This window comes from Pipistrellus kuhlii, unplaced genomic scaffold (assembly GCF_014108245.1).
Source record: "Pipistrellus kuhlii isolate mPipKuh1 unplaced genomic scaffold, mPipKuh1.p scaffold_m20_p_18, whole genome shotgun sequence".
Lineage (NCBI taxonomy): Eukaryota > Metazoa > Chordata > Mammalia > Chiroptera > Vespertilionidae > Pipistrellus > Pipistrellus kuhlii.
The window spans coordinates 18913788-18928413 of record NW_023425493.1 but is presented as its reverse complement, the minus strand read 5'-3'; the positions used below and the strand labels follow the sequence as shown (position 1 = coordinate 18928413).

Genomic DNA, 14626 nt, shown 5'->3' with positions numbered 1-14626 from the left:
GTAAATACTTGAGTTGTTTTTATTCCCCCCCCCCCAATCCCTAAAGCCTCTGTGCACCTGTACAGGTCTGCCTCTGTGTTGTGAAGAGAACCATAAACAATGTAAATGCATGAGTGCATGTCAGTTCACAAAAACAGGGCAGGATTCAGCATAGGGGCCATATTTTGCCACCCCTGTTCTAGACCATCAGCATTTACTCTGGGAGGCATTTGGCATTTTCTGGTTAGTTTCCCCCTGGTGGCTGTTTGCACGTGGAAGAAAGGGGTTCTCTTCCACTAGGAGTTGCTCCGCTGTATTAACGGCTTTTGCTGATGATGGTGTGGAATAAGTGTATGGCATGAACTTTAAGTGGGAAGTAGAATGATAAGGCATGCTTAGTTCCTTTCTTGCTCACAACCCACATGCAGATGGCTAGTACTACATTATAGCAAGTTTACCTTTGAAAAGTCTCTGGAATCACGTTTTTAAAAATGCACTTAATAACCCGGAACCAGCAGGGCACATTCCCGTCAGGGCACATGCCTGGGTTGTGGGCTCCATCTTCAGTGGCAGAGGCACATAGAAGGCAGCCAATCAATGATTCTCTTTCTTCATTGATGTTTTTCTCTCTTTTTCTCTCCCCTTCCTTCTCTCCTTCTCTCCTTCCTCCCCTTCCTCCCTCCTTCTCTCTGGAATCAATTAAAGCATATTTTTAAAAATTAAAAGAATGCTTCTTTAAAAAAGTACTTATAATCTTTTGGATAGTATAGGGCAGTGGTCGGCAAACTCATTAGTCAACAGAGTCAAATATCAATGGTACGACGATTGAAATTTCTTTTGAGAGCCAAATTTTTTAAACTTAAACTTCCTCTAACACCACTTCTCCAAAATAGACTCACCCCAGGCTTTGGTATTTTGTGGAAGAGCCACACTCAAGGGGCCAAAGAGCTGCATGTGGCTCACGAGCCACAGTTTGCCAACCACTGGAATAGGGCAATAACCCTTTTATTGCTGTATTTGATTTTAAGTTTCCCTTTCTAACTACCAACTGCCATAGGTGTTGCCAGTGATTTTTCTAAAAAGTATTATGGCACATATCCTTGCCTGTAATTAAACTGTGACTCCTAGTCATTCAGAACAGTGGTCCTTAAACATTTTTATTCCTGAGTCCCTTTGAAAATCACTTGATAGTTGTGAATCTAGAAAATTTACTTTTTAAAGAGTTTGTTTATTGATTTGAGAAAGAGGAAAAAAACATCAACTTGTTGCTTCACTTATTTATGTATTTATTGGTTGATTCCTCTATGTGCCGTGACCAGAGATCAGACTGCAGCCTTGGCATTTTGGGATGATGTGCTAACTGAGCTACCTGGCCAAGACTACAGTCAGTCTTTGTAGTTTATTGTTCATGTTCACACACACACACACACACACACACACTCACTCACTCACTCACTCACTCACACTTGTGCTTTCTCTACAAAGAATTATCTAACATTCTCCTGTCATGACAATCAATTTCTTCTATTCTTATGTCTTTGTAATTACTATTTCTTCTTCTTGCCAGATATGTCCTTACTATTTCCTCTTCATCTGCCCAGTTTCTACTCATTAAGATGCATCTCAATGTGATCTCTGTGAAGATTTTCCCGACATTTCCTCTTTGGCACATAAGTAAATAGGAAGGAATTGTAGCAAATGCAACATGTAGGGAAACCTTCCTTTGGGGGGCTTGGGGGGGGGGGGAAGTAGGATGAAAGGAGAAAACTTCCGGAAAGATTTTTTTGCTCTTAAGAGATATCCCTCTTCTCAACCTCTTTGGGCCTCATTTCTTAAGTCGCATGTAACGACTTTTATCTTAGGGGGCTACTGAAATAATCTCCATAACCCTCCAATATTTATACAGGAAATTCTCTTCATCTGGTCATTGGGTGGTCCCAGGACCTTATGTGGGAGTAAACATCTTCAGACACCCAGTACTCTTGGTTCTTACTAAAATGTTACAATGGAAAATTAGGTTGTGAATTTACTAAAACATATTATCTCCCCCTGTCCCCCAATCTTAACTGAGGACATGCCCATTGACTTGCGGGGCAGGGAAAGGGGGCAGAGAGAGAGATTGAACTAGGGATCAAACCCACAGCTTAGGTATGTGCCCTGAGTGGGAATCGAACCTGAAACCTTTTGTTATACAGAAGGACACTCCAACCAATTGAGCCACACCAGCCAGAGCTAAAACAAGATATCTTGAAATCCTTCTGCCGAAATTTGTAAGCTATAAGCTGCTGTGCAAATATTTTTGTTATAGGCATTGTCGCTTTTAAAAGACTGCTGGACTCTTTATTATCAGAGTACATGATGCTTTTTTGACGAGTCATTTGCTGATAGAACAATCTCTGTGTTTCACAAATTAACGCTGTAGTTTTCACTATTCCATGAGTGATTGGAAGGGTTATGACATGTAATTTGTCAGTTTGCTGAGCACACATAGATTTGATCCTAATTCACTACCCAGTAGGCCTACCTCAGTGCAATTCATTATTCTCTGCTGCTTTTTTCTGTACAGTAATTTTATTTATGCCAGCACTCTATGCTACTGGAGCCAACTCCTAGTGCTGATGACCACTGAATGAGTCTAGGGAAAGGAATTTTGGATAAATTAAGACTCTGTGGTGGCTTAAATTCATTGTGTAAATCAATCTGTTCTGCAATTTTTATGATAATTAAATAGTAAAAATTATTTCAGTATCAGTAGAATCATTAAAAAATCTGTAGGCCGAAACCGGTTTGGCTCAGTGGATAAGCATCAGCCTGTGGACTGAGGGGTCCCGGGTTCGATTCCGGTCAAGGGCATGTACCTTGGTTGTGGGCACATCCCCAGTCGGGGGTGTGCAGGAGGCAGCTGATCATTGTTTCTTTCTCGTTGATGTTGCTGACTCTCTATCCCTCTCTCTTCCTCTCTATCCCTCTCTCTTCCTCTCTGTGAAAAAAATCAATAAAATATATATTTTTAAAAAGTCTGTAGGAGTAAAAAAAATAGTTATGCTTTAATGTGTTATATGCCATAGTAATATTCTTTAATTTGAGGATTTTTCAAAATGTTTTGGGACAAATCAGTAATCAACATTGAAGGTCGTTGTAGTTGAAGTTATCACGTTTCTTGAGACTTGAATTCAGTAAGAATGAATAATACAGTCTCAGTATGTGTGTATCTCCTCCTGAATGAAACTTATAAGATCGTATAATTTACTAGTCCATTTATAAGGGCTCTGCCTTTTCATTGCCACAGGATAAAGTCCAGCCTCTTTTTTACTGGGACAAACATCCGTCCTTTCTTTAAACCTACTTCTCCAGCCGCAGTGCCTGATGCTTCCTGTCTCATTTACATTTTGCCCTCTAATTACACCGTATTTAACTATAGGCGCTTCCCTGAATGCCAGGGACAAAAGATTTTGACTATTCCTAGCCTTTGTACATGTTCTTTCCTTTGTCGTATTGTTCACCTAAGGAATTTTATTAGATGTTAAGAGGGAAACTAGATATGTCATCCCAGCCACCTTCACATTTCCACAGTACTTAAACGTTTAATTAGGGTCGTAGGGAGAGGGTAATTTGGCTTTGTAGAAAGTGCTGAGGTTAGCAAACCAAAGACTGGTTAAAGACCCACCTCTGCCATTAACTGATTATGTGAGCCTGGCCTCCCACTGGAGTGTTGTCTCTGTAAAATCAGGGGATTGGAATAAAGCAGTAGATAAATTTACTCCCCCACCCCTTTTCTTTTTCTTTACTTCCTTTTTTTTCTTCCCTTCTTTCATTCTTGGGCATATATGAAGGATACTTCCCCATCTCTTTATAGTAAACTATTACAACCACAATTCTTTAGGAGTGGGAGTGTAAGGTATGCCCTGGGATATTGGGGGCAAATATTAAAATAAGAGAAGACTTGGTGATTTGAAATGTACCCCAACCTGAGATCTCCAAAGTACCTTCCACCTCTTAAGTACCGTAATGTTCATCTGTATTATTCTTTGTATTAGCTATTAGCGTGAGGCACAGTATTTCTGGATCTCTATAGCTTAGTTCCAAAGGCTGCTCACCAAGCAGGCTCTGAAGGCCAAAGTAACACTAAACCAGTGACCACTGAGGCCATCTGTTGGTGGGAAGAGTTGTCCTCTGGAGTGGATGTAGAGCTTTCTTAGTTCCTGTGAAATTTTGCAAGTTGTGGGTTTTTAAGCTGAGGAGCTACTGTATAATTCAAGGATAATTTATAGAATTCCCCTTCTACTTTTTATTTTGAAATAATTTCAAGCTAACGGAAAAGTTCTAAGAGTAGTAAAGAGAATAAAATAGTTCACCCTTTATACAAATTCACCGATTGTTAATGTTTTATCCCATTTGCTTTCTCATCACTTATTTCTCTCACATACATATACATACTCTTTTCCTGAAGTATTTGAGATTAGTTTGCATACCTCATACTCCTTTAACTTACAGTACTTCATCTATGATTCTTAAGAGCAAAAATTATTCTTTTGTGTAACCACAGTGCAGTTATCAATTCAGGAAACTGATACAGTACTTTTATCTACAGTCTGTAGTCCAGTTGTGTGAGTTGTCCCGATAAGATCTTGTGTAGCATTTACTGCCCTTTAATTTAGGACCTTTAGTTGACAGGTCTCTTTTCCTGTGTAATACCTTTCTTTGTGCTTCATAACATTTAAAAAGAATGCACTTAGGGGAGGTTCCTTGAGGTATGTTTGTTTCTTTCCTCGAAATTAGATAAGGAAGGTTCCTCGGGCTATGTTTGTCCATTTCCTCAGGATTAGATTCGGGGTTGCAGTCCTGCTTGTGGACGTGATCTAAGTGCTGTTTACTTCCCATGTGTCACGTGAGAGGCACGTAGTCCGTGCTCCTCATTGGTGGCGGTAACTTTGATCTACACAGTGTAGTTCCTTATTTTCTATCTTGCAACTAGTAAGCAGTCTGTGTGAAAACACTATTTTTTACTCTTTTCTAATTAAATTAACTTTGTAGAAAATTTAAAAAGTCTGTAGGTAAGCCAAAAGTTAGGGGAAAATTGACTTGTAAACTTGGAGATAGTCACATTTCAGTGTATGCTGGTTATATGCTGTTAGAGGCCTGGTGCATGAAACTCGTGCACTGGGGGCGGGGGTGGGGGGGTGGGGGTCGGTCACTCAGGCTGGCCTGCACCCTCTTGCAGTCCTTGAGCTCTCGAGGGATGTCTGTCTGATGGCTTAGGTCTGCCCCCTGGTGGTGAGTGCACATCATAGTGACCAGTCCTGCCATTCAGTCTATTTGCATATTAGCCTTTAATTATATAGGATAATATGCTGTGCTATAATATATCTATACTAGTGATAATGACAACCAACGAGTATCATACCTTTCATACTGTTTGAAAAATTGCCTTATTCATTTAGTATACATTGTGATTGTTTTCCCTTGCATCACTGAGTTTTCTTCTGTGATCTTCCAATGGTTGCCTAGTGTTCTACTGTGTATAATCCTTTGCCTATGGATTATTCTGTAATGTACCATTTAGATTCACCTCTTAGATGCTGGGCTATTTAATTGCCATTCTCTCTAGGCTCCTTCCTCTTGCAGCTTTAAGGGAGGTACTGCTGTGCTGTTACCTCACCTGAAATGTTGGCTCCAATCTTGAAGTCCTGACATCTGTCTTGCCCCTATTAGCATTGTTTTTCTGTTCCACTGTCCTATACAATAAAAGACTAATGTGCAAATAGACCGGTACTGACCTCCAGGGGAAAGACACTCAACGCAGGAGCTGCCCCCTGGTGGTCAGTGCGCTCCCACAGGGGGAGCGCTGCTCAGCCAGAAGCCGGGCTCAAGGCTGGCGAGCACAGTGGCAGCAGCGCTAAGGAGCAGCAGGCAGGCAGGCGGACATCCCCCGAGGGCTCGGGGCCCCAACCTGCACCAATGTTGTGTGCCAGACCTCTAGTTTGATATTAACAGGCTGAGTTCCTTTCTCTGACCATTCCTGGGCCTTCAGTGGCACACTTTTGCTAAATATATAACTCTCTTTCTGATTCAGTTGGATAGTTTTCATGTTTTAATTGCTACTATCATTCAGTATGTTCAGAATTTTGTTTTTGTTGTTTTATTTAAAATATATAGGATTATAAGTTAAATGAACACCCTTATCGGCTAGTGTTCTGAGTGGAGCACCTGGCCATATGTGCACGCACACGCATGTGTGTGCACACACACAGACAAAATAAACAAATGTTTAGAGCACAGTTTATCTTTTTGCTTGGAACTTCCTGTTATCTGGTTAACCTACATTTCTATTTCGGGCCAGGTCACACAGGAGATCTCGGAGCTCTTGTGTATTAGAACCACCTGTCAAATTATCTTCAGCAAACTTCTGTGCTGGAGATGGCACATAACCTTCAAAGACATCATTTAATAGATTTAGTAATTTGAAAGTCTCTCTTCCACTGTAAGTATTTATGTAGGCCATTAGGAACATGGAAATATAAACATCAATCTGTATAGATGTGAGCCAGTTTATAAATGGATCACCCCATTGCTTCTACAGTTTAATACAAATGCAACAAAACTGTATCTGAAAGACTTGTGTATAGAGTCTCTATTGATTAAGGTAATACAGTTTTAATCCAAGTGAATTTTTTAAAAGTAGCTTCACTATTTTAAAGTTTTTGTCTACTTTCAGAAATAATGTCTGCTATTTTTATAGATGGACAGGTTTTTAAATGGACCAGTTTCTTTTCATTGGCCTTTACTATATGCATTCTACTTCAGGTGGTGTTATTAAGGTGGCATGTGATGTGAAAAATTCCTGCTATTCTTACCTTTTTTCTTCTGATTTAAGGTCTTAGCTTATTTTGTTTTGAAAATCATCTTTCACACACACCTTGAATATGTCACTAAAATATTTAGAAATAAAATATGTCTGAAAACTACATAGTAGATATTAACTTTAAACTACTATTTGTTAAGTGATCTAGTAAGCAGTCTTGCTGGAATATAATTTATTTCGTTCTTTTGACATGAGACTTCTAAATATGTAGATTAACCTAGACATTGTCAATTTTTTTCTTCTTTTGCAACCTGGGTGGTATGTGAAATTGCTAAAACTTGTCATTGTGGTTGGCTTATAGTGTTGAAGTTTCTCAGACCTTGTCTTTTTAGTTTCAGATTGTAAATTGCTGTTGTTTGAAAAATGTTTGCTATCCTTTGGTTAAAAATTACGTGAAGTTTAGAATTTTTTATTCACTTATGTGGAATATTTTCAAGATGTGTACTTTGAATAAATTCATAAAATAATATAACATGTATGTTTAATCTATACTTGGTGTAGGAAGCAGCTATGGAGTCAAGCTTAGTTGTGCTAGGAGGCCTCTGCCCTCCAAGCTGGGACTTGTATGTGGCTCTGCTACAGGTCAGTCCGAGGCTTGACCCTACAGCCGCTCCCTGCGTTTCCCCCGCACTTAGAAAATAGTTAATATGCAAGATGGTGTCTCACCTAAGGGACCTCTCATCATTAAATCCAGTGACTTAGTATTGCAAACTGTTTGTAGATTTATCTCCTTGTCCTGAGAGATACAAGTATTATCAGTTAGCATGTTTGCTTATTTAGGACTTCTTTTTAAAAAATGAATACTTTTTAAACTAAAAACGTTTTTGGATTATTTAGTAAATTTTCAGTATACCTGTATTTTAAAATATGCTTTCAAAATGCTTAATTTAGAGGAATATTCACATGCTTCTGGAATTTAGAAGTAGAAGAGATCTGCCTTCTTTTTTCCATTTGCCTTCTTTTTTCCATTTGCTTTTCTTTTTAAATCACATCGCTGATAGATGGACTTCAATATCAGCAAAGTTCCTTGCCCCAGGCCTTATAGTTAGCTGGTAGTGTTTACGCTAGGATTTGAACCCAGAATTTCTGACTCCAAAATTTGTGTTCTTTCCATTATAGTATATCATTTCTAGAAGCATTAATTTTGTCTTTCTATATGATTTCATTTCTCTGAAACTGTCTCTGAGGTACATTTTATCATCTCTTACCCATAAATGAATAAACCAAAGTCCAGAGATTAAATAATTTACCCAACATAACACACCTGTTTAAAGTCCTAGACGGAGTATTTCCTGTCTCATGCTTTTCCCACTGGATTACTTCCTGTGCCCCTTGGCCGAAGTTTGGATGGTGGAGGGGATGGTGGGATCATGGGGGTGCTATTCATGAATTCTGACTTGTTTTTGTTTTCATTAAAGTATCATGTAGGTGAAATTGCCATTTTTGCAGAATTAGGGAATCTGCATTGGAAACTGGTGGTGGTAACATGATCTGATTGGAGTTAGGAGATAGAATGTGACCATGGGAAGCTTTGTACCACTATAGACTAGAAGAGGGTTCTGGAGAGCAGAGATTGGAGAAGCTTGGGTGGAAAGGGGCCTGCACACCACTTCAGATACTTTGTTGTTTTAAAAGCCCAGGGGCATGCCCCTGGCACATTAAACCTTGAAAAACTTTCATTTCCTAAGGCCATTGCCCTACTCAGGAACCTTTAATGATTCCTAGTGCCAGATCTCTTCAGTCTGTATTCCGCCCAGGGACAGATGAAACCCTTCAGAGTCTGTTACTTCTTTGACCCTCTCAGAAAGGTCCTCCAGAGCTCCATACTGCACCTCCTTGGGACTATCTTTACTTTAAATGTGTGCGCTTGTTTATAGTGTTTTTACTTCTCCTTTCTTCTTGACATTCAGCTTGCCTTTATAAACCTAAACATCATTTCCTCCTGCAGAAATCATGTGACTCTTGAAGCTGAATCACAGTGTAAAGGATTGTGGTATTCTGTGTGTGTTTTTTTTTTTGTTTTTTTTTCTCATTTCCTGCTCTTTCCTCCTCTAGCTATTTACCATGTTTCCCTGAAAATAAGACATCCTCCAAAAATAAGACCTACTTACAGGTTTCCTTCTGAGTGAAATATAAGGCGTCCCCCCGAAAATAAGATCCCCCTAGGCTAAACATGAGAGATTTGGTCCACTGATTCTGAAAGAAATGGAGTCACAAGAAATTCACCAGGAAATTCAGGAATTGGATTGTTATGATGATGTTCCAGAAGATGATGACATGTTTGTCATTGAATAAATGAGTAAATTCTTGATACTGTAGGATTCACAGTTTGTCTGGTTTGTGTTGACAGCTACCGTACTACCGTACCATATACAGGTAATACATTTCCTTTACTTTCATTTAACAATAAATGTGTACCGTATTCTTCTTCATGGAAAAATAAGACATCCCCTGAAAATAAGACATACTGCATCTTTGGGAGCAAAAATTAATATAAGACACTGTCTTATTTTCGGGGAAACAGGGTAATAAACTTGAACTGAGTAGGAACAACCATTTTTGTTTCCCTCCTTTTTTCATTTCCCCCTCCTTCCCTTTCCCCTTTCTCTTTCCTTCTCTTCCCTTCCCCACTCCCCTTTTTGTCCTGTATATATTTTTTTCTTATCTGTTTATTCATCTGTTTTTCTCTTCATCTGTCTTCTTTTATTCTCCCTTCCAGCTGCTTATCACTTTGAACTAATTTTGTGGTAAATTCTTTCTTTGTTTAAAATATCTTTATTTTATTGATACTTTCTCTTGAATGAGAATTTAGCTGGGTATGGAATTCTTGGTTAACAGTTATTTTCTCTTAGCACTTTGAAGATATTTTATTTTCTTCTCTGTCTGCCTTTTGGTACTGTAGAAGCTTTCCATTTAATTTTATTCCTCTGTAAGTAAAGTGACTTATTTTGCTTGCTTTTTAAACAGTTTAAAGTGAGATTTTATATATATATATACACACACACCCATGTTCTATAAAGACTGACTGAAGGCTCAGTTGAACACTGGAAGTTAGTCCTGCAGTCAGTGTTGCTGCGGGCGCGGGCGCGGGCGCAGCGACCCAGCACTGACTGCCGAAGGGGCTGCTGATCAGGCCTGGAGAAAGGCCTGAAGAGAGAGGCAGGGTCTGATCTGCAACCTCCATGGCAGCTGTTGATCAGCTGTTGCATCTCTCTTTCTCTCCGGGCTTCTTCAGCACCTCTGTTTCTCTCTGGGCCTCCACAGGGGCTGCTGATTAGTTCCACCTCTCTGATCATGCCCGGAGATGCTGACTGGCATAGAAACCAACCAATCAGAACCAAATCTGGGAGAACTGTGAGGAGCCAATAGCTGCCCAGGAGATGGAGCATTTGACCCTGACTGGCATATAAACCGACCAATCAGAACCAAGTTGGCCAGCAGTAGAGGGCAATTGGGGGCGAGATCAGGCCTGCAGAGGAAGGCAGTTAGGGCGATCAGGCAGGCAGGTAGGCAGAGAGGTTAGGAGCCAGATTGCGAAAGGGATGTCCCACAAGGATCAGGCCTAAACTGGCAGTTGGGCATCCCCCAAGGGGTCCTGGATTGGAGAGGGTGCAGACTGGGCTGAGGGAACCTCCCCCTCTGTGCACTCATTTCGTGCACCGGGCCCCACTAGTGTGTGTGTGTGTGTGTGTGTGTGTATTATATATATATGACTTTTAAGATTTTATTATCCTGCTCAAGGCTTGTGATTCCTAAATAGGAAGGTATATGTCTTTCTCATGTTCTGTAAACTTCTCAGCCTTTATTTCTTTAAAGAATTTCTTTCAGTATCTCTCTTTCTCTGGAACTGCTCTCTAAGTTACATCTTATTATTTTTATTTGTTTATTTATTTAGTTTCATAGTTTTCCATTTCATTAACTCTTTGTGCAGAATTTTTGCATAATTTTTTATACTAGAGACCTGGTGCACAATATTCATGCACTAGTTGGGGGAGTCCCTCAGCCCCACCTGCACCCTCTTGCAGTCTGGGACCCCTCAGGGGATGTCCGGCTGGGTAGCATTCCCCCTGTGGAAGTGTACTGATCAGCAAGGGGCAGCTCCTGCATTAAGCATCTGCCCTCTGGTGGCCAGTGCTCATCATAGCAATTAGTTATTCCGCTGTTCAGTCAATTTGCATATTAGGGTTTTATTATATAAGATTCTTCTTCACAAATTCTCTTTAATTCTTTAATCTGATAATTCTCCAATGACTTTTTTTTTTCTTTTTAAAAAATACTTGGTTTTCTTACAAATGTTTGTCTTTTTCAGTTTCTCCTTTAAGGCTGCAGGTTTTAATCTTCCTCTTTGATAGCCTTGTATCTAATAATTTCACATCTAAAGCTCTCAAGTGATAACCTAATAATAGTTGTGTTTTCTGCTTTTACTTGTATTGGGGTTGTTTGTTTGTAGATCTGGTAAATTTTTATTCCTACCTCGCCACTGGGGCTTTATCTATGAAAATCCCACATTGCCTGGTTTAAAAGAATGTCCCCCCCTCCTATATTGGTGTACATCAGGACCCCTTTCTTTTCCCTTTGTAATGACTTAAACTTTTTAAGGGGAGGCAAATAAGAAAGATAATCTTGCTTAGTACTAGACCAGAAATGGTTTTAAGAGGCATCCACATTTTTTAATTAAACTTTAGTCAGAATAGCTCAATATCAATTATGTTGAAAACACAAATAAAGTACTAGGAAATTTTGAACTAATCTACCATTTTTGTAAATCAACAGTATTAAGGAGGCCATTCAAGTTTAGCTGTCACATGTGCTGAAGTGAGCGAGTCTTTATGCTCTGATATATATAGACCATTTAAATCTTTGGGCCTTCTATGACTGTCATATAAAATATGTCTTTAATGTTAAATTAATAATAAATTTTAAAGTAAAGCAAGCTTTGAAATAACTTTTATGTAGCTATTGAGTTACAAATACAGTGTTTTAATCTTACCTATGCCATTTTCCCCCCACAAAACTTATAAAAATATAACAAGAAGTTTTAGTTTCTGCTGGACCTGTCACTCCTGTTTTCATGTTTCTTTATAATTGTCCACTTGAATTTTTTTTTTTAATCCTCATCCAGGAAAGTTTTAAAGCATATAATAAAAAAAGTAAACTGTCTTTCAGAAATTACAATGTTTTTATGGTATCATATGAGGCTTTGTTGTCCTTAAACAGTATTAAATATTGTTGGCATGTAGTGCATTTATAAATAGTTATGAATAGGATATTCTTTGAGGTATGCTTTGCTGTATACTATTTTTTTTTTTTACTAAAAGCGTAATTTATTTTAATATGACTTTAATTCTTGAGGAATAATTTGAATGACATTTTATTTAAAAGCAGGTCAAGAAAACTTGAATCTTGATATAGATTATCAATCTCTCTGGCCTTACTGTTATAGTTCACCAATGTATTAATGTTAATTCTTGGTCTGTATTACCTATTTTTCAGTAAATAGTGGCAATAAAATGTATATATTTGATATAAAGTGGGTTAAGAATACATTCCCTAATTAATTAAAATATTTTTCTTAACACTAGGGGGCACTGTTGATATATTAATTCATACCTAAATTAATCTTTATTCATAGAATGTAGAATAAAGTGAAATTATTTGAAAACATTTCATTACAGATTGAGTTTTGCCTTCAGAGAGAATTTGGATTTTTAAGAATAGTGAAGCTTGTAAAATGAAATACTGTGGATTGAAGAAAGTTAAAGTATTTCTGTGAGCTATTCATTTTTACATTGATTTTCTAAATGAATTCTAAATGGTTTTAGACCATTATTTTTTTAAAATATGTATTTTATTGATTTCAGAGAGGGAGATGTAGGTAGAAACATCAATAATAAGAAAGAGTTATTGATCAGCTGCCTTCTGCGTGTCCCATGCTGGAGATCAAGGCTACATACCCAGGCCTGTGCCCTGACCAGGAATCAGACCATGGCCTCCTAGTACATAGGTTGATGCTCTACCACTGAGCTATGCTGGCTGGGCTAAAAGCCATTATTTCTAATACACTTTCATTTAAAAAATTCTAGCACAATGTTTTGCTCTTAGCTGGTTCTGAGACTATATCTAAAGAAATGAAGATAAACTTAAGATGTGACTAAGGGCACTACCATTACTAATAATTTTTAAGCATTCAGGTGTCTGCAGTTAGGATTTTGGTGATGCCCACCAACAGATATTTTGCTGGAGGTATATTTCTAAGGTTTTTGTCTTCTTTAATTAGAAGGCTCCACTAAATGTGAGCATTATGTAGCTTAAGGAGGTAGTAGACAAAATATGCATCAAACTGGCTTTCGTGATTTAACTGAAATAAGAAAGAGTTCGGTAAAGTTGAAAAAATGTGTTTCTTGACATGGTGATACACCTGGATTTGGTTTCTTAAACTTCCAATAATTAAACACACATTTAAAATTGTTTCTTTTTTACAGGAATAATAATGTATTTGTGGCCTTCGACGTGAAGCAGTCAGTCAGTCTTCTGTGCTGTTGACATAGCAGCAGGACTGATGTTGTGGGAAGCATGGACCTACTGAACGGGCAGGCAAGCAGTGTTAATGTTGCTGCTACCGCTTCGGAGGTAAGACATTGAAGAAGGTGCCTTTCAAAGGTTCTTACCGGGCATTCTAACTTTTCAAGCATTATCGTTGCTCACAGATTTAAATCAGAACTTGAAAAAAGGCTAAAATTTTTGTAGTTTAAAAACCAAGCGTTTTAATTGTGCCATGTAGATGATCACTGTGCATCTTAGAAACAGCTAATCCTTATCTACTTAAAATGCTTTACAGATAATGATTACTTAAAATCGTTTCTTGGGTTTAGTTCTAAAGGACACCTAGAATTTCTTTTATGGGTATTTTTCATGATATGAACCTTGAGGGCAATAGTAAAGAGAAACAGAAAGATTCTTTTACTTGGAATTGTATGTATAATTTTGGTCACTGTCTAGAACCCGTGATTCCAAGCCGATTGAAAGAGATTGAAGAGCCACGAGGCTGGATTAGGAAGAGCTACTCTGGTGATGTATTGTAGCTTAGAGTGTTAAGGATGGAGATGAAGGTGGAACTGGTGCTCACCTCTCTAGTTAATATCTCATTAATTTATTTTTGCCTCACCTTTTCTCTCTTTTGTTCTGTCTATAAATCTAGGGTACTTGCCTGCTTTCCTTAATTTAGCATCCAGCTTCTCTGCTCTTCCTTTATTTTACTCTTATTGTATAGCTTGAGAATAATGGCCCTTTAACACCTTGACCTCAAATTTCTTTAATAACTTCAACTTCATTTTGCCCCAAACAATTATTTGGGCCTTGCTATTTTTGAAATTATTCTAAGCCTATAGTTTTTATTATTTGTCTTATAAAAATAATTTCCAGATTTTAATCTCTAGCTCTGGCTTCCCTCATAAATTTTATTAAGCATTTCTGAAGGACCAGACATTTTAATTACAAATGAACAGAATCAAATTACTGCTGTACAACCTGTAAAGAAAATAGTCCATCCCCTCTCTCTGACTTCTGTTAATAGCATTTCCATCTCTTTAGCCATCTAAGTTTAAAATTTAAAAAAAATATATTTTGTTGTGTGTTTTTTTTTTACAGAGAGAAAGGGAGAGGGATAGAAAGTTAGAAACATCAATGAGAGAGAAACATTGATCAGCTGCCTCCTGCATACTCTCCACTAGGTATGTGCCCACAACCAAGGTGCATGCCCTTCACTGGAATTAAACCTGGGACCCT

The 14626-nt window shown here is 38.2% G+C and overlaps 1 protein-coding gene across 4 annotated transcripts in view; it reads left to right on the top strand.

The window, feature by feature from the left end:
* Positions 1-14626, top strand: part of RALGPS2 (Ral GEF with PH domain and SH3 binding motif 2) — a 109451-nt gene that overhangs the window by 17920 nt on the left and 76905 nt on the right. For all 4 annotated transcript variants that reach the window (XM_036441922.2, XM_036441921.2, XM_045583182.1 and 1 more), the window contains exon 2: positions 13324-13471. In XM_036441922.2, the coding sequence (XP_036297815.1) occupies positions 13415-13471 (57 nt within the window). In that variant the 5' untranslated portion in view covers positions 13324-13414. The remainder of the gene's footprint in view (positions 1-13323; positions 13472-14626) is intronic.